General features: G+C 42.3%; 1 protein-coding gene across 4 annotated transcripts in view; it reads left to right on the top strand.

The window, feature by feature from the left end:
* The first annotated feature begins 2,929 nt into the window (after positions 1 to 2,929).
* Positions 2,930 to 23,257, top strand: part of SUCO (SUN domain containing ossification factor) — a 38,814-nt gene continuing 18,486 nt past the window's right edge. For 3 of the 4 annotated variants that reach the window (XM_085068452.1, XM_085068453.1, XM_085068451.1), the window contains exons 1-7: positions 2,930 to 3,162; positions 14,449 to 14,557; positions 16,775 to 16,876; positions 18,162 to 18,307; positions 21,510 to 21,650; positions 21,826 to 21,976; positions 22,922 to 23,042. In XM_085068452.1, the coding sequence (XP_084924578.1) occupies positions 3,098 to 3,162; positions 14,449 to 14,557; positions 16,775 to 16,876; positions 18,162 to 18,307; positions 21,510 to 21,650; positions 21,826 to 21,976; positions 22,922 to 23,042 (835 nt within the window). In that variant the 5' untranslated portion in view covers positions 2,930 to 3,097. The remainder of the gene's footprint in view (positions 3,163 to 14,448; positions 14,558 to 16,774; positions 16,877 to 18,161; positions 18,308 to 21,509; positions 21,651 to 21,825; positions 21,977 to 22,921; positions 23,043 to 23,257) is intronic. The other variant, XM_085068454.1, reaches the window with a different exon arrangement.

Below are 23,257 nucleotides of genomic sequence, written 5' to 3'. Positions count from 1 at the left end.
TTTTTTGAGAATCCCATGCAAATATCTGCTCCCAGATAACCTCACAGTCCACTGGGTTTTGGGTTAACTAGGGGCTCTAGCTGGGAGATTGGGTAATCTGTAACTTTTTGACTCTTATATTGCTCATCTCATCAGTGGTTGAGAAACAAGCTTAGCAAGTGCTGGTATGTGGGTATGGCAGAGGTGGAGACATCAAGACCCCATCTGGCTGATCCAGGCTCTTCTGGGGAATGCTTGTACCTGATGGGAACTGACCCAAAAGGGCTTTCTCTCCAGGATCCCAGCACTGTAAGGCTCCTCCTGAAATGATGTGTCCTCTGTGACAGCTCTTTGGCTGTGTTTGGTCTAAGTTGTGATTCCTCCCCAGCTTGTAATGGGATCACAGTATGTGTGGAGCTGTGCCAGGAGGGAGCAGCCCCATGGGCTGAGCCAGTGTGGATTCACAGCCTTCTCCAGTCCTCGAGGAGGCTGCAGGAATTCCTGTCCTGGGAGCACAACAGAGGCTGACAATGGAGACAGTCCCAGCCATACCCTGTAGCAGTGCTGAGGCCAAGTGCTCTGGCTGGCAGCACTCAGCAATGGGTTAATGAATGTTTACCAGCTCTGCCAGCAGCAGCCAGATAAGCAGTTGTTTGAATTTCCAGTGCTTCACGGATGGATGCTCTAGTCCTGGCCATCCCCAACAGATACATTGTGGACAAGGCTGAGTCGATGGGATGGGGAAATGCCCCGAGGCAACCCCCAGCCCCGGGTAGGGATAGAGACGCACTCCTGGACCTGCTTCAAACAGCAGCAGGTGGGACGTGCACTGCCTCTCCCATACCTTTGGGAATTTCCCACCGCTGAGGCAGCTCCTGTGGCTGGCACAGAGGCGTGTCCCTGGTCACACGGACCCCTGGGACAGCCCCCAGCGGGTGCTGGTTCTGGGGACACGAGGCACAGCTGCTGCCAGAGCTGCTCTCCCAGACACTTCCATCTCCCCATAACCCATACTGTGGTTTAGTGAGCCCTTTTCCCTCTGCTACAGGTTCCTGTTAAAACCAATGGGCTTCTCCCAAAACTTACCAGTGACTCGCACAGGAATTCCCTAATGAGTCACAGCCTCTCCCAGCAGCTCCAAGCCAGGCTTCTCTTTAATGCATACAAATGTCTCAAGGGTGGGTGTCAGAAGGCTGGTGCCAGAGTCTTTTCAGTGCTGCCCAGTGACAGGATGAGGAGCAGAGGCCATACTAAACCACCTCAATGTGAGGAAGAACTTCTTTTCTCTGAGGGTGGCAGAGCATTGGAACAGGCTGGCCAGGGAGGTCATGGAGTCTCCCTCTCTCTCCAACTGGATGTGTCACTTGCTTCAGGTGACCCTGCCTGGGCAGAGGGTTTGCTCTGGATGATCTCCAGAGTTCCCTTCCAACCCCAACAATTCTGGGATTCTGGCTAAACTGTAAGGTATGAGACAGTTGGGTGCTGCTTTGCACCCTGGCTCTTTGCCTGCTGTCTGTGCTGTCATTCCCCCATTTTCCACACAGACACAGCAGGGATCCACCCAGGATCCTTCTGCAACAGCCCCCTCCTCAGGCACTGCAGGCCAGGCTGTTTCTGCCACAGGATGGCCCGTGGTCTGCCAGGAGGGGAGTTTAAACCCCAACCTGTGCAGAAATGGGGCACAAAGCTGGAGATTCTCCCTTATCCCTTCTCCTTCATGCATTGGCACATGGGTCTTTCTGATGTCTGTGGTACGTGGAACTCTGAGAAGGGCAGAGATTGCCAGGTGTTAATGAAGGCACAACGTTACAGAGTGAAAAGTCAGCAAAAGAACGGACACAAAGACCTCCCAGAGATTTCCACACTGACCCGCAGCGGGCTGACTCCAGCCATGCTGCTCTGTAAGGGTCATGGGGCTGGAGCTGCTCTGGGGAAAACAGCAGCTGTGACCTGCTGCTGCCGTGATTCACAGCCTCCCTGCGGGCTGAGCTGTCCATCCTCGTTCAGAGTCCTGACATGTGCACGTTTCCAGCGTGGCATGCTCCTGACTCACCGGCCCGGCCCTCCCGGGCTGCCCGTGCCGCTGCTCCCCGCGCCGCCCTTGCTGCTCTCGCCCTGCCGCCCCTCGCGCTTCCTGCCTCGGCAAACGCTATTCGGAGTGTGCTTTTGGCAATGTTTCCCTGGTTTGCTGTAGAGCCCGTCTAATGCCACACTGCAGACGGGCAGATTTAAGTCGGGTTACCCACAGAACGCCTCTTGTTTTGATAACAACTGGTGTGTTTTTCTACCAGTCAAGATTGAGGGGAAGCTCCTCTCGTCTGTCCCACATCGCCCAGAGACGCTACCTGGCTTGTATTCCCTGAGCGTCTCCCAGCAGCACTCGCTGCGCTCGGCTCCCGCTGCACAGCGGATGTACATGTGCGCTGACACAGCTCGGCTGTGCCCACGAGCAGGGGGAGAGCCCTGAGCCCCACCGCCCCTCACGGACCCCGCAGGGCGCCCGCAAAATGGCGGCCGGAGGACAGCCCGGAACTACAACTCCCGGCAGCCCCTGCGCGGCGGCCCTCTGCGGGCCTCAGAGCTCGGCAGCCCGCAGAGGAGCCTGATCACAATCAAAATAAATAATTAAGAGCTGTTATGTGGGAGCGCCGGTGCTTGAAATAACCCTGGAAACGGAGGTGGCGACGCTCTTCGCGCGCCTCGCGGCCCCTGGTTTGGCCGCCAGCCGTCGTTTATGACTATGGCGATTTCCCTTTAACGGCTTGTTTGCCGCGGACACCTCATAGAGCGGGGTCCTTGGGTGGGCGGGGAAAGGCAAGTCCTCTGCCCAATCGGCGGGGCCGGGAGGCGGGGCCACCTGGCGGAGCGCTCAGGCCATTGGCTGGCGGCGCGGAGCGGGTGACGCGCATCCTTCCAGCTCAGCGCGTGAGGCGGTGGAAGGGGCGGGGCCCGGCGCGGCCCGGCGGGCAGTAACGGCCGCGCGCGCGCGGGGAGGGGCCGTGCGCAACAACGGCCGTTCCCTCAGCGCTTCCCGCCGCCAGCCCGGCGCCGCCGCTCCCGCCGCCCGCAGGAGGATGCGCCGCCTCGCCCCGGCCGACACAGGTAGACGGGGGAGACGATGAGGGAGCCGCCCCGCCGGCCCCTGGCGCTGGGCTCCTGCCTCCTGCTCGGCGCGCTGCTCTGGTGAGTGCCGGCCTCTCAGCCCCGCCGCCGGCGGGATCCCGGGCCGCGCCTGCTGGGCGGGATGCGGAGAGCCGCGGGTCGCCCGGTGGGGATGGAGCCCTGGGGAGTCACAGAAGCGTTAGGGTTGGAAGGGAGTCTGTAGTGATCCGGTGTAGCCCCCCTGCCCGGGCACGGTCACCTGGGCAGGCTGACACGGGAGCGCGGCTGGGCTCTGCATGCCTCGGGAGAGAGCCCCACACCTCCCTGGGCAGCCTAGGGAGGGACGGGGCTTGGTTTTGGGCAGAGCGGGATGTGTGCTAGTGCTGGCAGTGTCTGTGTTCCCCTGAGGAAGGTGCAGCTTTCGGGAGGGCGATTCTCTGTCGGGAGCGGTAACAGTGCCGTGGCGCTGTCCGGGAGGGTTGAACACACACACCGGCGTTCAGAGTTACCTCTGTGGTGGTGTTGCCTCTCTGTGTTTTTGCCGGAGGCATCTTTGCCTTCCCAGTTTCAGGCTGAAACTATCCTCTGAAAAATCGCCGTGCCTTATTCTTGAAATCCGTTTTCTGAGTCTCTCAGGAGTCGTGCTAAATTCAACACAGCAAACCCTTTTATTTTTGCATTGATTATGCCTTTGACAACACTTTTTGTAGTGATTACCTCAACTGTACTTTGTTCCAGCATCTCCTGTTTACTTTGTTTTCAAACTTCCTTACGAGATGACATTTACCAGAACACAAATATTAGTAGAATATATTTCTGTATGGTAAGTTCTAACCTTCTTAAACTTTGGCCCTCTTTGAACTTGGTGAGTCACTGTTTGAGAACTGATAGCCAGCTCGAACAGCAAACTGCAAATATTGCAAATGGAACAGCCACGGTTTGGTGTATTCCTTCAGTACAGTTCCTGTAAGTTGTCCAGATAGCCTACTTTAAAAAAGAAATTATCCTGAAGCGCTGGCTTGTCTCGCAGTTAGATGAAGAGGGAGAGCCCAGGCATCTCTCTGCACACAATCAGTTGCAAATCTGGTGCTGACGCTTGTGTTACTGTGTTCGAACAGTCCTGAAGCAGGTTTGGTTTGTGTCATCACATTTTTGGTTTTTAGAGACAAGAGTGAATCTAAAAAGTGCCTGAAAACTCGGTTGCTGTGTTAACATTTAGCAGAATTTAAAACAAAAAAAAGCTCCTGGCTATGTGTGTTTGATCAAGTGAGCTGTGAGCCTCAGGAACTGTCTCCAGACAGCTTTGTTTTTACTCCTTGGACAACTAAGTTTCCTCTGGCAGAAGGTTTTAGTTGTCCAGCTAGGAAACTAGACAACTAGTTTCCTAATAGAACTGTTTTCTATTAGGAAAACAGTTTTTCTTTCTTGGTTGGAGTACCTGGAGGGCTGATACTCTGTTCCTTCCTCCAGGTAATTTTAGTGGAAGGTGTTCTCAGCTTAATGATCAATAGGTGGTCAGGTTGATGTTTTGTTCCTGTGTTCTTAGTCTGCTGTTTCGACAGAAGTTGATTTTGTGGAAAAGTTCAAGCACCTATTCCCTATTAATGAAGGAATATCATATTCAGCTATCTTGTTGGACTAACATATTTGTTCTGTAAATCTCTGACAACTTCTGTGTTCCTCTTTGGCGTGGTTAGGAGAAAAATGGAACTGTTTTTTTTCTGACTCTTCAAAAGGGATTGTTCTTTCAAGCAGTGTCTTAACTGATCTCAGGGTTTGTGCTGGAGTATCCCAAACCTTTTACAAATTAAAAAAAAGAGGTTCACATTGTGTGTTCACCCTGCTCAGTGGCTGCTTTTGATTAGGAGCCAGTGGATTAATTTAAATGTTGAGGGATGCAACTCCAGTTTCTTAGTCTGCTGTCCAACTATGAATTCACATTAGAGAGTTTTAAATCCTCTGTCTGCAGGATAGCATTGGGACCTCTTTTAATTTCAGTAGTCATGTCAGAGTTGTAATTAGAAAGTCTTGAAGTCAGTTAGTTCCTGCATTGTTGGTGGAATATATAAGTTGTGATTTATTTAACTTTTTACTGCAAAGAAAATCAGCACCTTTGTTCACTTAAGCAGTTAAGAAACTTCAAATAGCATATGGAAGGATTTGTGTTATAAATGTTGGCTTTTTTAAAATTTAGTTGTTTTGAAATGTAATTTTCAAAGAATTTAGTGCTAGTAGGAGGGAAATTTTTCCTTACAGGTGAAGGTGGTGGTCAACAGATGATTGAATTCAACCCCAAAAGTCAGGGAAGAAAACACTGGACAAAACAGTTCCTGAAAGAACACTTGGGGCTGTTTGGACTCCCTTTTCTTATTTTTTACCTGAGCTTTGTTTTATTTCTGGGTAGACGTTGTGTCTTTCTTTGAAACTAAACTTAAAATAGGAATTTATTAAACCTCTGATCTTGCATTTTCAAGCTCACTTAAGGAAGTTTGTTCAATGGGGAAGTACTGATTGAGAAAAACAATTGATTTGATACTTTAACTGGAAGATGTCACCCTGTACATTAAAAATGTGACTGTGTACTAGATGTACAACCATGCAGAAACTTCAGTAGGGGGTTGTTAGTGCCTTTTCCATCAGGGTGAAGTGATGCTCCTTGGGAAGGCAGGGTCAGAGTTATCAGTACTTGAGGCTTTCTGAAGTTGGAGCAGACACAGCTCTGACAGACCTGAGCCAACACGATTGTTCCAAGATTCAAAAGAGCAGGATGGCTGCATGGCTTTAGGGAAATACTTTTGATGGAGGTATGGCTTAGGAATGTAGTGCTCTAAAAATAATAATCATCTGTGCAGTTTGGAGCTTCGACTGTGCGTGACAAATGACTCCTGTTGTCCTGAATTTACAGAGGTCTTCTTAATGCCTCAGTTAATCCCTTTGTGTGGATGATTATAATATAAAAAATACATTTAAGACTTGGAGTGCTTTGTAGTTTGACAATATACAGAGCTGGGTAAGTGGAGTAGAGTGAGAAGCTTGTGGGATACCAGTGGTGTCTGAAGTGAGACCAGCTGTGACAGCTATTTGAAGAGTAACCTGTATAGATTGTTCTGACATCAGCTTTTGCCTGCCATGAGCTGCACTTCCAGAGCGTTAGTTGTGAGTTTAATAAAGAAATCATGTGTACAGTAATTTGTCTTTCTGTGATTCTTTCTATCACAGAAAGTTCATTGGCATATCCTGACCTAGTTAGCTTTTATTAACTCTGCTACTTAGGTTTACAGCTGTGAGTAAAAGGAAGATGGCAATAAGTGCATGTGCACCTCAGGATCCTTAGTTGTTACTCTGTGAGTATCCTACATCAGGAAATGCCTTGTGCCAAAGTGATTTAGCAGCAAGATGTGCTGGTTTTGATGGAAAACCCCTGGCCCAGGAGCTCTGACTTTTGAATCCACCGTGAGAGTGCACCCTGAAAATTGTAACGGTCAGACTGGGTGGGTGGCATGGCCAGGAATCATGCCTAGACACAAGTACCATGGAAAGAGATACTCTTTTTTATTCCCACCTATTAATGTGTAGATTCATGTGAATTTTAATGAGAGCAAGTATTTCTGGTTTGGGTTTGCATTTTCAGTCTTGTCCAGTTTTGAAGATGTGCTTGTTGAAAGCTATAATGCAAGAGGAGCTCTGAAGAACGTGGTGCTGTACTGGCAGTGTGATAGCATCGCTGGGGTTACTGTGTGATCCTGCTGCACAGGTGAGAGCTGTGCAAACCACATTAGGGATCACAGGAGTAGAGGTTTTGCTAATTGAATGTTTATTTGCCTCATTATTGACTTCTGGCTTAAACCTAGAGCTTGCATCTGTTAATAACAGAAAGGTGGGAGTGGTAGAGCTGGGGAGTGAGAGGCTTTTGTTCCAGTGTAATGTGCCTCTTAGCTTTGAAATCCTCTGTTAGAGTGCCCGAATGATCTGGATAGGACTGCAAGTGTAACTTGCTCATAGTGGTGCTCAGACTTTTACCTGGTGATTCTCCTCTTGTGTACTTAAATCTCTTCAGAAGGCTGATACTAAAATGAGCACTGTGCGTGTGCATTTCATAGCAGGAAGAAATGAAATTATTTGGGCACAGTTCATATAATCAGAACTGTTGTTCCAGGCATCTGATTTCAGAATGGAAAGCATGTTCCTAGGTATGGAGTATCTTGTTGGGAAGTGTCTTTGCTCTGTAATTAAGGCTGGGACAAAAGCTGCACTGGAACTCTTGGACTCCTAAAAATGAAATTTGAATCTGCCCAGCTTACAGCCTGCTCAAGTTGAGGGTGGTGAATGTGAGCAGGGGCTCTGGTGTCTTCTGCAAAACAAGTGCTTGGCTGGCTCAATCAATTATTGAATATTTACCTTCTAAAATTATTTGAAAATCAGTGAACTGCTTTCATGCAGTATCTTCTAAAAGATTTGTCCTAGAAACTTCAAGTAAGTTTGTTTGTTATGCAAATGGTGTACTAAAGTGGCCTCTACCCCATCATGAGGTTGCTGTGTTGATGTAGAAGACCCTGCCTGTGCCAATGAAGTGTGCCTCCCTTGAGCACTTAATTTGAACTTTTTCTGAAATGCCTTTCTCTAACCTGCTATTAGTTCCTTTCCACTTTGGTGTTCTTATTGGGAATCTTGTACAGAGTCGTTTTTTCCTTGTCTTTAGTTTTCATTACTAATCCAGCTTTTGGGAAGTTCTGTGCCTCTTTCGAGGGGAGGATATACAATGTCTTTTAATGTTAAGTCTTAAGGAGATGCTACATCCCTCTGCCTGGGTGTGCATGCCCTTTTTAGCCAAGAGCAGGGTAAACTAGAACTGTAAATCTAAAAACATTCTTGTAATTCTTGGTGGAAATATTGAGCTGTTATAACAGACAAACTCATCCCAAAGCTTGGGTGAACTTTTGCTTGAGTTGAGTGAAAATGCTGGTATGAATGACACACTGGATTGGAATATTAATAAAAGGTTCCAACAGTTCAAAACTTAGCTCAGGTGCACAAAGGAGTGGCAATGACTTGGCTTCACTTGCTTTTGAAATGGCAATTAAGATAGTACGGAAATCTCCTACAGGTAAGAAGCCTGTTAAAATTACAATATACAATATCTGGGAGTCAGGTGATAGTAGCTTTACAATGTTCTAGGGTGAAATTCACGTTGCTAAACTTCTGGTCACATTCCCCTCCTTAGCACTGTTGTGTTGTGTTGCACTTGGAGTGAGTTCTTAGCATGAGGAGTTGGTGCAGAGCAGCTGCTGGTTCTGGGACTGCTGTTGCTGTGCCTGTGTAGACAAACTCACGGATTTAGGCAGTGAGGGAAATCTTGAAAGGTGTGTAAGTCAGATGTTACTACAACTTCTAAAAGCCTTAAAGCTTGCTCACAGTGCATGGCTGTTCTGCTGTTTTCCTATAGTCTTTGTGGTTGGAATCAGGTTTTATGGTGGTTTTTTGTCTGGAATGTGTGCTCTTCCCCAGGCTCTTGCATCAGAGAAAGTAACCAGAGTTTGAGAACACAGGGAGCTTCTCATAAGCTGTAATCTTCATTCAGTATTGCAGAAGTCTGTTTCCAAGAATCACTAGGAACTGCCTGTAACTTTGAGTGCTTCCAGAAGTCCACCTTTTGTGGGTTGTGACTTCTGCCCTGCTTTAAGTGCCTGAAATAGGGCACTTGGATACTCCTTTCAAGAAAGAAGAGGTTTGTATTTGTTTCAGTGTTACATTAGAACATCCATTTAATGTAGGTTGTCTCTATTACGGTCACAGAGTCCTGTGAAGGTGCTGTTATCTCAGCAGTCTTTTCCAGGAGAGGCTGGGAATAATATTGGGAGCACTGTAAGCAAGGAATGAATTTGATTTCTGTAGTTTAACTTGGGACAACAGTGGACAGTCATGAACAAGTAGTGTCCCTTTGTTTTCTTGGATTTGATATCTGAGTATGCCCTGGCTCAATGCTGAATTTCTTCCCCCCCCTTAGGACTTACTGGAATGTATCCACAATCTCCAGATGAGATCAGAGTGTGCAGATTTCTGTGTGGCTGAAGGGGAGATGCAGGATAACCCCTTCAGGCAGTAAATTAGTTAAATCTGATAAAATATCTGGTGCTCCTGGAACCTTTTGCAGTCTTTGCATGCTAATGGCATTTAAAATGCTGAAAGCCCTAATTTAAACCAGTGGTTGGAATCTCATTGTATGCAGCTATGAAATTGTGTTGTCAGAAGTATCTTTGTGTTTGGCTCCACTGAGTAAGTGAAAAAACTGTTTGGAGAGCACATTCTTTGCAATGTGTGGGCAAGATATTAAAAACCTAATTGCAAAATACCATGGATTGGTAAAAGATTTGCAAAAAATGCTCCAATTTCAAATGTTTTGGGTTTGGTTTTTTTAAAGCATGTGAACCAAGTTAGTGGTAGGAAATGAGGTGATATTAGTGCCTCGCTGGCAGCATCCTTGCTTGGTCTAGATCTGTAGTTTAGTTTTCAGCTTTTTTCCTCCCTTAAAGAGCCATCATAATTTTTTAAAATTATCTTAGTAATGCATGCTGCTCTTCTGTGGTAATAAATGGCTTCTAAGTGAGTGGTTTGGTTTTTGCTTTGTTTTGCTTGGGGTTTTTTTTTCACTTGTATTGAAGATGATTAATGGTTCTTCTTTGCATTTATCAAGATGTATTTCCACTTCACATGCAGAAATGAGCATTGTGTCTGGGGAGATTGTGCTGCAGCAGTTCAGTGTCTTGCAAGTAGCTTTCCTCCTGTGACTGCTTGAAATAATGTCACTGTCCTAAAAGCCTGGTCTTCATTTTCCATGACATTTACTTTGTTCTGCAGGCCCTTTTAAATGCAAGTCCCCCTGGCTGAACTGTTCAGAGAGAAGATTGATTCCATTAAGTTGCTGGGGAGAGAGAGAGAGAGTGTGAGGGTTCTCTCCCTTTGCTGTTTTTCCTGTGCTGCCAGTGGCTGCAAGGCAGGTTCCTGCTGACTGGAGAATTTGGTTGGGGATCTGCTGAGCTCCTCATTCCTGCAGAGCCTTTTTTCTCTTTGACAATTTACTGGTGAAAGCAGTCACAGACCTGTGGGACTCGTTCAAAGCAGAAGGTGTCTTCCTGTCTTCCTTGTCCTTTCACAGCTTTTATCATTTTAACCTCATCAATCTAAGTCAATTACTCTGTAATGAAGAAGGTGATCTTCAGCAAACAGGTACCTCTGCTGGCTCTCTACCCCTAGGTCCAAAACCTGCCCTCCTCTTCTTGCACAGGCCTATCTGAACTGATGTGTGAATATTTGGAGTAGGAAATTGTCACGTGGCAGGGACAGTGACATCTTCATTCTCCCTTGGAGCTGTTGGGCACTGGCACATCTGCACCTGTTGGTAATAAAACCCTCTGAGATATGTCAGTGATTACCCTGGAGGGAGACTGTTCCCTGTGCCTGCAGGAAGGGCTTGGAATCAGTACACTGGTGATAAATTCCTTTTATTTTCCCTTTGCTTCAAATTCCTCTGTGTTCAAGTGTCAAATGTAAACTGTTCTGAACAGCTTCACTCTCCAGTGTCCAGAAATAGGTCTTGTTTGGGGTGAATTTCTGAAATTAATCATGTAGAGGACAGATGTGTTTGAACTGAGGCTGTGTGTCAGAGTTGTATGAAGTCTTTGGAAAGGAAAGCCTAAGCTGTTTCTCTCCATGAAGATCAGATTGTGGAAAAACTCCCCTTCATATTTTGGATTTTTTTTTTTTAGCTGTAAGCTTTATGATGAGTTTTTCTTACCAGTTGATTGTTTTCTACTTCTACTTTTCTTTTATGCCTGTCAAAACAGTTACCCATAGTTTCACTATCTCTGACAATTTTCTGCAGCCTCCTTCACAATTAAAGAGTTTCAGCCAAATCAGAAGTGGATGGTCTTTCACATGAAACCTACTCTGCAATTTCAAAACCACCTGCACTTTTGAATTTCAGTGTGTTCCTTTTCAAAAGCAGAACAGCCATCAGCAGACCATGGCCAATTTGTGTAGCAATGAGTGTAGTGAACCATTCAGATAGGGGTGAGCAGCATTTCTGCTTCAGTGGAAGTATGAGCCTGCCCTGAGAAAAGTGAAGATTCCCCCACCCACCCCTGCTGCTTTGCCTGAGCTTGTAGCATTTGCTTTTGGGTTTGTGCACATTAAGCTGGAAAGTTCGTAATGTATTAGAGAAAATAGCTTTTAAACGGCGTTGATAGGACAAAGAGTCATGCTTAAGTGTCTTTGTTCTTGATGAGATTTAATAGCAGGTGGTGTTTTGAGTCATGCTTACAAAAATGGAACTATTGAAAACTGCTGTATTCACATAAGTCACTAACTGTGGGTTACATGTTTGGGACAATCTCTTCATTTGAAGATCTGCCTTGGACCTGAGACAGCATCTCTAGTGACTGATCTCCAGCTCTATTTGGACTTCAGGTCTTTTTGGTTCTGAGTCAGTGTTACTATTCTGTTCCTGGGTCACAAGAAAGGGAAGGATGGATTAGCATATGCTGAAGCTGCTGTACTTCCACTGGATGTACACTGCAAGTTCAATGAACCCTAGGGGAATTTTAATCTCTGTAAATTAACATTTAGATTCTCATGGTTGTTGATTTTTTTTTGTTTGTTTGTTTGTTTTTGTTTTTCGTGGTCCACAGAGGTGCTAGGCCATTTGGCAATGTATTTTTATTATGTGCTCCATCCTTTCAGCTAAAAGAAGCCTGTTAAATTAATATACAAAATGTTAAAAGTCAAAAATAAAAAAATACCGCAGGTGGTCTTGATAAGATTATTAATTTGACTTCTCCCAGGCTGGCTGGTCGCACTGGATTTGTGTTCTTAGTGCTCTGTCAGAGCTTGCTAGCAGTAGCTGAGTGATACATCCTGCAAGCTGCATGCTCTGCTGCAGTAGGGATCAGGTTTTCCTGTGGGTGCATGCACACACTCAAAATGAATTCTCTGTCCCCTCCCTAGCTTGGAGGGCTTTTGGGAGACTTGAGGCATCATGTTGGAGTTGGGGAGTAGACCAAGAAAAATTTTGGAAAATATGCAAATTGGACACAGATTATGTCAGAATAGCTTAAATCTGAGCTGCCAAACTGCATTCTTGTAAAAGCTGTGTCGATGTGCCAATAAAGCCTCATTTCTTGCATGAAATCTCTCAGTATATTATGACAAGAAATATATGCCTTATGTGCTTTTTGTGACTGCAGATATGAAAGCAATTATTAATGCATTTGTGAGGGTATACCTTGAGTTTTAAAATGCTGATTCACAGCCATTGAGATACTACTTTTTCTGCATTGAAAGAGTTACTGTTGTTCTGTACATCTCACCCGAGATGCCCCCAAGAGTGGAAGCAAAATAGGAAACAAATGTGTGTGCCTGTGTAGTGAAGGGGTGGGATGAGCTGCAGTATGTTCTGTGTAATTTTTGATGTATCTGGTGTATTTTTAGGAAGAACCAGGGAATCCTTACATCTGTAAGGAGAGGTCAGAGATACTAGAATTAAGAGCATGAGTATTTCACCCAGAAATTATTGAAACTGCTTTTCAGAAATATAAATGACTCGAAGTATTTGCATAACTAATTTTTCCAAGGGGGAGCTAGGTAGTGAGGCTGTAGAAGTCTGGTGACATTTCACTCATGGTCTAAAATGTGCATAGGGTAGGACAGAGGTGTGATGAAAAACTCAATACAAACAGGTAACTACATGATGGGATGACAGTTTAAGATGTGTGAGAAACATATGTCTAATTCTCACCTGAGATGTGAGACTTTGTACCTGCTACAATATGTGGTTATTACTGTTTTTGTACCTTACAGACAGTTCTTAAAGGTTTTCCAGTAACTGCGGCTGCTTCTGCCTGACTTGAGGGCTTTAATTTAGTGCAGAGGAAACGTGCTACCTTTTCAAAGATAAATTACTAATGTGCTCTGGGGCTGAAACAGATGTGGGGCACCTTATTTGCCCATCTCCATAGTGGCATGTCAGATTCCACAAGTTCCTTGTCCCCTGTCTCTTCTGGTGGTGGGAGCCCTGCATTTAGAGTGGCTGATGCCTGCTGACGGTCCCTGTATATATATGGGACTGTATATATATTTTCATATATATACATGCATGAAACTTTTAAAAAAATTAATACTTGTCTGTGGTCCATTGTTGCATGGGTTCCTTCTTGGTGGAGGAGTCTACACTGCATATACTTCGCAATAAAGCTGATACTCAAGTTTTTAAGAAAGCTAGTAATTCAAATTCCAAGCACTGGAGTGATCCCAGTTGTGTAAGTGAATCATAACCTACTAATAATCTTACTGTTAGGATTAATGTTAAGGCTGTTTTATTTCTCAAAGCTATTTTCATAAGGTTGCTGCATCCAGATTTTGCTCTGCTGTAGACCTCTCCTCTGAGAAGGTGGCTCTTTTATTCAGGGTGCAGGATGATGTTGGTGTGGGTTCACAGGAGGTCGTTCTGATCACCTGATTGTTATGTAAACAGTATTTCCTGAATGGAAAATGTTTGTGTTTAAAGTGGTGGATAACTGATGTTCCAGTATTGTTGAAGACTCCATAAAAGCTCAGTTTGCTTCATGTTCTGCTGGACTTAGTTGGAATCAGCATGAAAACCTTTGGCCATCCAAGCCTAATGGTTCACTTTGAAGATGCTCTCTGGGATGTGGAGGGACTGTGTATGATAAGAGAAAAAAGATGCTGTTCTGGTACAAGTGTTTGTATAGGTGATGACTGCTTTTCTAAAGAAATAAATCCATTTCTACTGACAACCAAGGGTGGTGTTTGAGGAAAAAGACAAAACAAATCTCATGGGAGGTTTTATATGGGCCTTTTTTTTAGTGCTCTTACTTTCTCTTAATTTTCTTTAATGTGCTTGATGATGCTGACTGTACAGAATCTTGTCAGGTATGCTTTATACAGGGAAATAAGGAGCTTTAGCTTTTTAAAAGTCTGTGGCTTAGGTTTTTGCTTAGTAACAATTATTGCTAAAAATACTCCATTGCTATGTAACAAAGGATATAGTTGATTCAAATTGTTCCTAACTTGTGTCAGCTTTCACTTTGTCATTCGGTGACACTCCAGTAGCTGGTTTGGCTATATTTTTTTCTTTTAGAAGTAGTAAATTTGTAGCATGTTCTGTTGCTAACTTCTTGAAATCCCCAAAGGGATTTTATGAATGAGTATCCATGAAGTGTACATGCATATTTTTTAGATGCCTCATGGGAACAGCTGAAGAAGATTGAGGGAGATAATGCTGAAGGAATTCTAAAATTTCATTTTAAATCAACACTTTTCACTTTTTTTTTTTTTTTTTTTTTTTTTTAACAGGCTTCCTGTTTGGAATGTCTTTTGTAAAGACAGTCTTTCATCAGCAGTGCAATATGCATCAGGTGATGCTTGTGCCCTGGCTAGTGAGGATGAAAATGTCCAGGAAAAGGTATGCTGCATGCATCATGTTAATTAGTCTGACTAGATACTAAATTTTAAAATAAGATTCTTCGTAGGGTCTTCATGGCCAAAATGTTCAGTATACTCAGTTTCTCTGTGAACCATGATGTTTTCTTTCCAAGTTTTTGTTTTCCTTTACTGTTATGCAACAATTCAGGTGGATAGTTTGGGGCAGGAGAAGGAATAAATAGTAAAGCTACTAGTGGTGGCTTGTTTGTTTTATTTGGATGCCAGATGCTGGAAGTGGACATCAGGAAAAGTGTGTGGCTCTGTAGAGCCCACGGTAGGAGGTGATGGGCTGGGTAGGTCTAGGCCATATTTTGCCAGTTACATCTGTGTTGTATTAAAAACAGTGCACAGATGAATGTTATCCTAAATAGAAGATTTAAGCATAATTGGTTTAAGTCAGTATTTATCACTTCGTATTCCTTCTGTTAAATAAAAATTAACAAGGCTAAAATATGTTTGTGAAAGGTGTAATAAATAAGATGTGGTCCCTTTCATTTTTACATTACTCAGCACATTAATTGTGTAATTGTCCCACCCTGATTAACTCATTACAAGTTTCTTCATACTGCATTGCATAGTGAGTTCCCAAGCTGTTGAGTCAGAATGTCATGCTAATTGCATTTATTTTTTTATTTACCCAGGTAAAGAATCAGTCCTTTTCTAACCATGGGTAGTATGGATATATTGCTTTTCCCATTTCCTCCAGCAATCTGTAGTAGTCCTAATCATGTTCCTCATTCCAAGAAAGCATTTGTATGCCACAGCAAACTTGGAAAATATGTGTTGAGCATTGTAACTGATTCAAGTGGAGAGCTGCCTGACCATAAAAAAATCCTTTAAATATTGTAGGTTTCTTGAGCATTTCAACAACTAGGATAGCCACCTTTTTTGTTGCCAGTTTGTGCAGCCAAATAGCACTCAAGTCCTGTTCTTCTGGCTGCCTGAAAAAATGTTCTGCTGGAATTTAATATCTGATGTAATAATACTTGAAAGATTAAGTAAGCTTTGAGACTTGGATGCCACTGGTGTATGTTTCCCTACTCTTCTGCAACATTCTTCCTTTTATTCTATTAATGTGGCTCCATTGTTAAGCAGATTTCTGAACTTAAACCCAAAGATGTGAAAACTAATACATTAGACTGTTGTTTTTCCTCATTAAAGAAAATCTCTTGGGTGTATGAGAAATCTTAAGCAAGTGTCTATTACTCCTAATTAGGCTGCTGGAGCTGTCCTGCTCAGAAATGTTCTGCAGCCCTTGATCAGTTTGCCTTAGATCAGTTGTCTCTTCCAGCCATTGATGCTATTTCATCTTAGGGACTGGGATGTGAGCTAATAATATTTGGGGGAAAATGTTGCTTAGTTGCCTCTAAGGTTTGTCAGCTCAGATTTGTAGTTTCTGCTCTTCAGTAGATGCCTTAATTCGCTCAGATTATTATCATGTAGTGTTGTATAGCACATCAGCCCATTTTAGATCTGAACACTAGCACTTGCAGTATTTGGCCACAGGGTTTTACACAGGCCTTATTAAACAAAGTAGGTGTAAATTTCTGCCACGTTTCTTGCTGTATTTTAAAGTATTGCTCAAAAATAACTTGCATATTTCGTAGTCACAGCTTAAATAGGTTTAAAGGGCAAGCGTAACTTCTTGCTAGTTTTAGTCTGGTAGGTTTAAAACTGTTTTTCCCTCAAATGTTGATATTTTATTTTGTGAATTCACTGCACTTGATGGTAGTTTTTTAGTTGTAGCAGAGAAGGTTGCTTTAAAAGGTCCTGGCAGATTTGTGTAATTACTCTGGTTCTGTTGATAAGAGTGCTACAACTGAAATGTGCCACGTGTTATTTTCTAATGGTTGTCTGATGCAAGTCATCTTAGAATTTTTTTCTTCCTCCTCTATTGGGCAGCAAGGAGATAAGGGAGGATTTGTTAATGTGGGAAGTCAGCAGAATGATGAACTTTACTTAGCAAACAAATGGAATGATTTAAGACAATGCTAAAATGGTCTTTTCAGTGAAGAATTGTTTTAACTTGCTGTAGTCTTTGTGCAGATGAGATTTTAAACATAGGTGGGCAGTGTTTCTGAAGATGAAGGTAGCTTAATTTGATGTTTTGATGGTGGAAAAATGCTGTTTTTCAGTCTGTCCCAGAGGAAGCTCCTCCTACTGCACACTTACTGTTATTTTACCTTTAATATTCTAGGGTGAAGAGGCTGGTCCTAGACTGGAGCCTGAGCAGGCAGACTCGAGTATACGGAGTTACTCTGTGGAAGAGCTGCTCAATGACTTGACAAAATCTGACCAGGCAAGGCTTTTATTTCATTCACTGTCTTCATACAGTTTTCAAATGCTCCTTGCATTTCAGTCTTTCTTTTTGGTTATCTAAAGTTCATAGTAAGCATCTATCACATTTCACCTGTACAAAAGGCTGCTGTCAGACTCATGTTTCCAGTGAAAGAGAAAATGTGTGAGCTAACAGACCTTGCATTTCTCATGTGCATAAATGAGTAATTTAGTATTTGTAGGTAGTGACTAAAAAAACTTTCCGAGATAAATTAAAATTGGATGTTGTAGGTATGGATGTCTATTTATAAATAAAACATAAAAAGTCTTTTCTCTGAGTTCTTTTTGTATAAATCAAACTTGGTGATGATAGCAGTCCATTTTAGCTTTGATCTTTCATGACTTCTATCAGTTTCATTTCCTTTGTTGAAATGGGAAAAGGGTTGTGTTTCAGCTCTGTGCCATTGATACTGTTAAGTCAGTGCTTGATGTTAAATGTTACAAAGCCCACTGTTTAAGATGATTTATTTGAGTGTGTATTTTTATTTTGTAGATTACAGGACAACATACATAGGACATTCTTCAGAAAATTTATTTCATGGTTTGGGTGTTTAATTCTGTTAAACCTTCCAGACCACTTCATGTTCAGTTAGATGACTTGGAATAATCTGGCTTTTGACAAGAGACTTGTATTCAATAATATTTCTTTTTGCTGTAAGAGTTAATCTGTCCTGTTTCAGTGGTTATATGCTCTTTCAGATTTACAAAGCCTTATTTTGAGTGTGCTTATGAAAACTGAAGACCTAGAATAAATAAGACTCAATATTACTAAACTCTCAGAAGTGAAAAGTGATTTATCTCTTTATTCCCTTACAGCATGGAATAGACTTTAAATCATTTTGGCCCTGTCTTGAAATGATAAAATTGAAAGCCTTCTCCAAAATTTAGTTTAGGATGAAAACAGTAATTTTTATTGTAATGGAGCATGCAAATAGGACATGTTTATTTTGGCTGCTGCAATATTCAAGCTGGTTTTCTTGTGGCTGTCTCTATAGGAAAGCATTGCAGAAGCTGTTGTACAGGCCTGCTCCAGTTAATGTTTTGACATGATAATTGCAGACTAAAGAAGAGTAGTGCAGCTATCCCAAAGTAACACAGAATACCACCTAGTTTTAGGAAGAAAGAAGATTCATTTCTGATAGAAATATGAACTACTGAACTGTTAAAACTCCATGCTAGATGTTATTGTATGAATTCTTTGTTATTTAGGTATTGAAAAATGTATGTTCACCTGCCATGTTTTACAGACAACAGAAATAAGTGAAGCAATCCAGTCTGAAGTTGTGAGTCCACCTTCAGTAGATGTAAATGCAGCTTCCTCCAGCATAGTTCCAAGCACTGAAAACACTTCCAGTTCACCTACCTCAGAGATACCTCCAGTCTCACAGCCCAAGTAAGCTCTTTAAATTTTGTTGTTTTGGTATTTGAGAGAATATTTGAGAGAATATCACTTACTTACTCTGCTCTTGTTAAAACGCTTGGTAGGGATAAGATGGGACTGCTGATTTTGCTGGTTGATGGTGTTGGTGCTAATGGAGTGTGCCACCATTTACTCAGTGTGTGGATAAACAGTTGTGTGCTTGCAGGAAGTGGAATACTATTGCCATGATCAGTTTCTAAGCTGCTGCTTTGAAAAAAAGCCAAAGTCCTTAGATAATCTGTACTATAAAAGCCCTCAGGGCTCTACCATTAGGATTTCTGCCCTTCACAAATGTGTTTTCACATCTGTGTCAACAAGCATTGAGGCTGCTTCAGCAGTGGCCTCTGCTTTCAGTTAAGGAAGAACTCTGCAGAATTTTGTATTGGGACTTAGAGAGTCTCAAGTTCTGGTAGTAAGAGACAAAATACCAAATTTTCATGTAAATGCAGTCAAGGCAGTTTAGTTTTAGTACTTAGTAGAGTGTTGCAGAGCTACCTCTGCTGCAGGCAGCCTTCTGGAGTCCATGTACTTCATTTTGTTTCCCTTTTGTGGGATGTTGTGCTATCAAATGTGAACTGTAGTATGGAAATTCATGTGTGCATACTTCCAAGGATTTTCACTAAGTTCTGTTGGGCTTTTTGATGTGTGCTAAGGGAAGTTATGTTGTTCTGACTGCTGATAAAGATTAATTATGTTGTTAGATAAAAATTCAACACATTAAAAATGAAGTAGACTTGTCTTTGGTGTTTTGGGTTTTTTAAGAGTTCAGTTTTTCCGCTTTATCAAATTCAGGTTTTTTTTACCATAGAAAAGGTATGGAAATTTTGTTTGCTGGTTCATCTTTCCTAGTCCACCAGAGTAACACTTAAACACATTTTGGTACTTTAGGAGTGTCTTTAATTGGAAGTCTTCCAAAATTTTCAGGTTTTATAAGGCAAAACTGGAATGTAGCTTCAGCCTGTTCTTTTTATAGCTTTTGTTGACTACTCCACTGATTTGTTTATGTAACATCTTGTAAGCTCTACTGTTGTCAAGTCTTAGAAGGAGACAGGATGTTATTTTCTTTGAAACATTCAGTTTGGTGTCTGGTAATTGTTGGAAGTTGTCTGGGTGTCATAGCTGGGGAATACTGGAGTGGTGAACTCTGAAGCCTTGAAACGAATGAAAATAGAAACTTGTTTTGGAGCACCTGATGGATGAGTTAATGCTGGGCAGTGGTGATGTGACACCAGTGCCATTTACAGGAAGAAAGGGCAGAACTGGTGTAGAGGAGAAGCATGTTTATACATTATTTCAAACTGCAGTTCAGCTTTCTATAGTCATAGGTGGTCACTTACTGTACAGATTAATACTCAAACAAGCTGTGGTCCAGCTCCATATTTAAACAAGACCTTTAAAAAGACACAGCTGCATTTGTTATCTTCAGACATTTATCTTTTTCCTGGTTTAGATCCTGATTCCTGTTGGTATAACAAAGTCCAGCTCTCCAAGGTGTTACTGGTCTCATATTTCAGCAGAACCTCTTAGTCAAAATATTCTGAAAGTAATTTTATTCCAAACAATTTTTACTTTGTAGCGAATCTTTTTTTAGAACAGCACTGACTGTAACTTTTCTACTTAAATCTAATTTGAGGAAAAATTATTGAAAAAAATCTGAGCTCTTTCTGTCTGGAAGTAAAGAACCTGCTGTGCAAAGTAAGCTTAATAATGCATTTTAGGAATTATGGCAAGGCTACTGACAAATCAAGGAGCCCAAAGGAGAGGGAACACTATAGGTTTGAGGCTCACCTTCTGCCAAAATTAGTTACTTTGAGACTAGTCAGGTACACCCTGAGATCAAGGTATTTTTAAGTTTGTTCTTATCCCATAATTTATTCAGTTGATAATTATTCTTACTGTCATCTACTCGCTGAGATGGAGCATATGTGGAGCTTTTCAGTTTTGAGTGTAATGGTCAGCCTTATTAGGCAGTAAAGAGTTACATGGAGAACCAAATAGTGCATCTCAGATGGGGGCATTTTGGGGCGTTCAGGGAAACTACTCACTGTTTATAGCTAAAAAATTCTTGTATTCATAATGTTTGCTAGATTTTGCTATGTAGCAAAAAGTCTTGAATATCTGAGGTTTTTCGTTCTATACCATAGGAAATCTATCATATGAAAGATACTAAAATTGTCTCCCTGGGTTGGTTGCAGCTGCTTCTGTTGATAATTGTAGCAGTCAGAGAACCAAAAAGATCCTCTTTTGAGTTGCTGACGTGCTGTTTGTGTTTTGGCAGCTCTGTCATGATATTGGATTAACCTAGTTTGCTGCTTACATTAAAGAAAGCTTATGTTGAAATTTAGAAGGCAGAGTAAAGCTTTTACTTAGCTCTGGCTGCAGCCTGGATCAGCATGAAAGTCCTTCCTGTGCTGGAGAGGAGAGGACATTCAGTTTATCAATTCAAAGTTACTCTTTGTCCATCTTCTTCTCCCCACCCATTCCATCATTCCTAAAGAACATATGGGAGGCTTTTTGGTTTGTGCCTCAGGATTTGTCTGATGAGGTGTGCTCAGCCTTTCTGGGGGAGAGGAGGTAAAACAGTGGGCAGATGAGCTGGTTTGGGCTTTGGTACAGCTTGGATAATAGTCTGCTTGGTTGCCTGATTTTTATTACATTAGCAAAAAAGTCTTCTTTTTTTTCAATCAATCTAATAGGAAGTCTGTCTGGCTCTACTTTTCTCCCCTCTTCCTTTCTCCCTGCTTTTCTCCTCTAGTTTTAGCCAGTTCTGTTCTGACTGCTGCGTCTTGACTTGGGAACATGAGGAGCTTGTAGTGGGGAAACTCAGTCTCATGTTTGTTTCCTTTGTTGAAAGGGAAAATTGCTGGCAGCCAGGTAACTAAGAACCTGTTGTTAGTTTATAGTGATGATGGGAAGAATTATCCATTGCAGTGTTTGGTAAGATGTTAGATGAGAGTTCTGAGAGATGAGAAGCCTGTTTTGAATTCCTTTCTGGGGCAAACAGGTTGGAAAAAGAAATTCTGTTCTTTCATAGGTATGGCTGAGAATGCAATTCCACAAGTACTTCATTCTTAATTATTTCTGTGAGACTGTTGCTCTATTAAAACTTACAAATAACTTTCTGGGTGATTATTATTCAGAAGGCTAAAAAAGCATGTTGTTTGTTTCCCTTCAGTGCAATAGAGAATTCCCATGCTGATATCCCTGTAGTCAGCTCTAGTGAAGCTGAGCAGTCAGAACCTGACTGTGATATTGGTGGGACTCTTGAGGCTGACACTCAGAGTGAGCCTTCCTCTTTTGTCAGTCCACCAGAGAGGTGAGTATCCAAACAGGCTGTGACTCTGAATACTTTAAAGGTAGTTGTTCTTTTCTGTGCTGGCTTTGCAACAAACATTTGCATGTGCTTGCTTATCTACATATTTGTGTGTGTGTGTGTGTTTAGTATTGCATGTGGCTGATTTTATAGATCCTAACAATCTGTAAACTTTCAGCCTTGCAGGCCAGCATATAGAGAACATCTCATCTTCACATGGCAAGGGAAAGAAGACAAAATCTGAGTTTGAGTCAAAAGTTTCAGCAGCTGAAAAGGGGGCGGATGAGCAAAAATCTCCTCTGAATGCTTCAGAGAACTTAAAACGGGAGGTAAGCAGTGCTGGTATCCCCTCAGGACACACAGGAGCCTAAAGTCCTCCTTTAGGTTATCACCACTGATAAAGGTATTTGGTCTGTTTTTATTCTGTCCCAGAGGTATTACTTGGCCCCTGTTAAAGTGGGATATGTAGCTGGTCTGGCCTTTTATACTTATCTGTATGACTTTTTGCATGCTCTTACTGTGAGGCACTTCCTAAAGTTTCTGTTTCTTATGTATCTTAAGAATGACCAAGGCCACAGCAATACCATTTTTTTATCTATTTTAGGATCACGTTTAAACTGTCACTTGTAACTTGGGAACTACCTTTAAAACATTGTCTACAAAATAACTTCTACTTTTGAAATGTCTACCAAAACCTTTTCACACGTCTGGTGGTGTGAATATGTTTGTACAAAGGAGTTATGATTTGAAATGGAATAACATATAGTTTAGTTAACAGGGTTGCTGCTTTGTCAGGCAAGTCCAAAACTTTATTTCTTTGAGATATTTAAAAACCAGTTTCTTTAATGTTTAATCACTCTGCTGTTTTTGAGATGTTCAGAAATTCCAGGGAGCCTCTGGAATTCTGTCATGACAAGCATTCATGTTTAAAGATTTTTGCTACAGGGAAACCTTTCTTCATTAGGAAGAGGAAAAGCAAAAACTGAGAAGAAAATGCTGGTGTTAGAGACAGAATGCTTACATTTTATTTAAACTGTATTAGCCACAAAACTTGCCAGTATTTCAGTGAAATAATCTGTAGTTCTGAGAGAAAATCATCACATGTTTTTTCTGGCTTATTATCTTGATTACATTGGCTCTGAGTTGTTAACATGGGTGCAAATGATGTGTGTGCCCTTGACTTGATCAGAGCATGCTTTGTTTTTTGAGGTTCATCTTTGTTTTCATTGTTGGTACTGAAAAATATTCACAATCGGTGGTTCTTTCTTTTGCAGAAAGACTTTAAGAAGACAGGAGAAATTGACCCTACATCAGTAATAACTCCAAAGGACCCTGGAGACATTCCAACATTTGATGAATGGAAGAAGAAAGTCATGGAAGTGGAGAAAGAAAAGAGTAAGTTCAGGATTCATTAGTTTGGGCTAAATACAGACCACTGTCATCTTGTACTAGAGCTGAATAGCGAGACTGTCTCAATTTGGAATGCAGCCTGGAACTTCATTTTTTTGCTAGAACTACATAATTAATAGCCTTCATTACATAAAAGCAGTGAGCAGAAGTTCCCTGAGAGTGAAAATACTGTTTGTTTGTGTGGTTTGTTATAGTAGCAA

The sequence above is a fragment of the Lichenostomus cassidix genome, chromosome 8, assembly GCF_008360975.1.
Source record: "Lichenostomus cassidix isolate B80296 chromosome 8, HeHo_3.0, whole genome shotgun sequence".
In the NCBI taxonomy this organism is placed as follows: domain Eukaryota; kingdom Metazoa; phylum Chordata; class Aves; order Passeriformes; family Meliphagidae; genus Lichenostomus; species Lichenostomus cassidix.
This window is presented reverse-complemented; position numbering and strand designations above follow the sequence as displayed.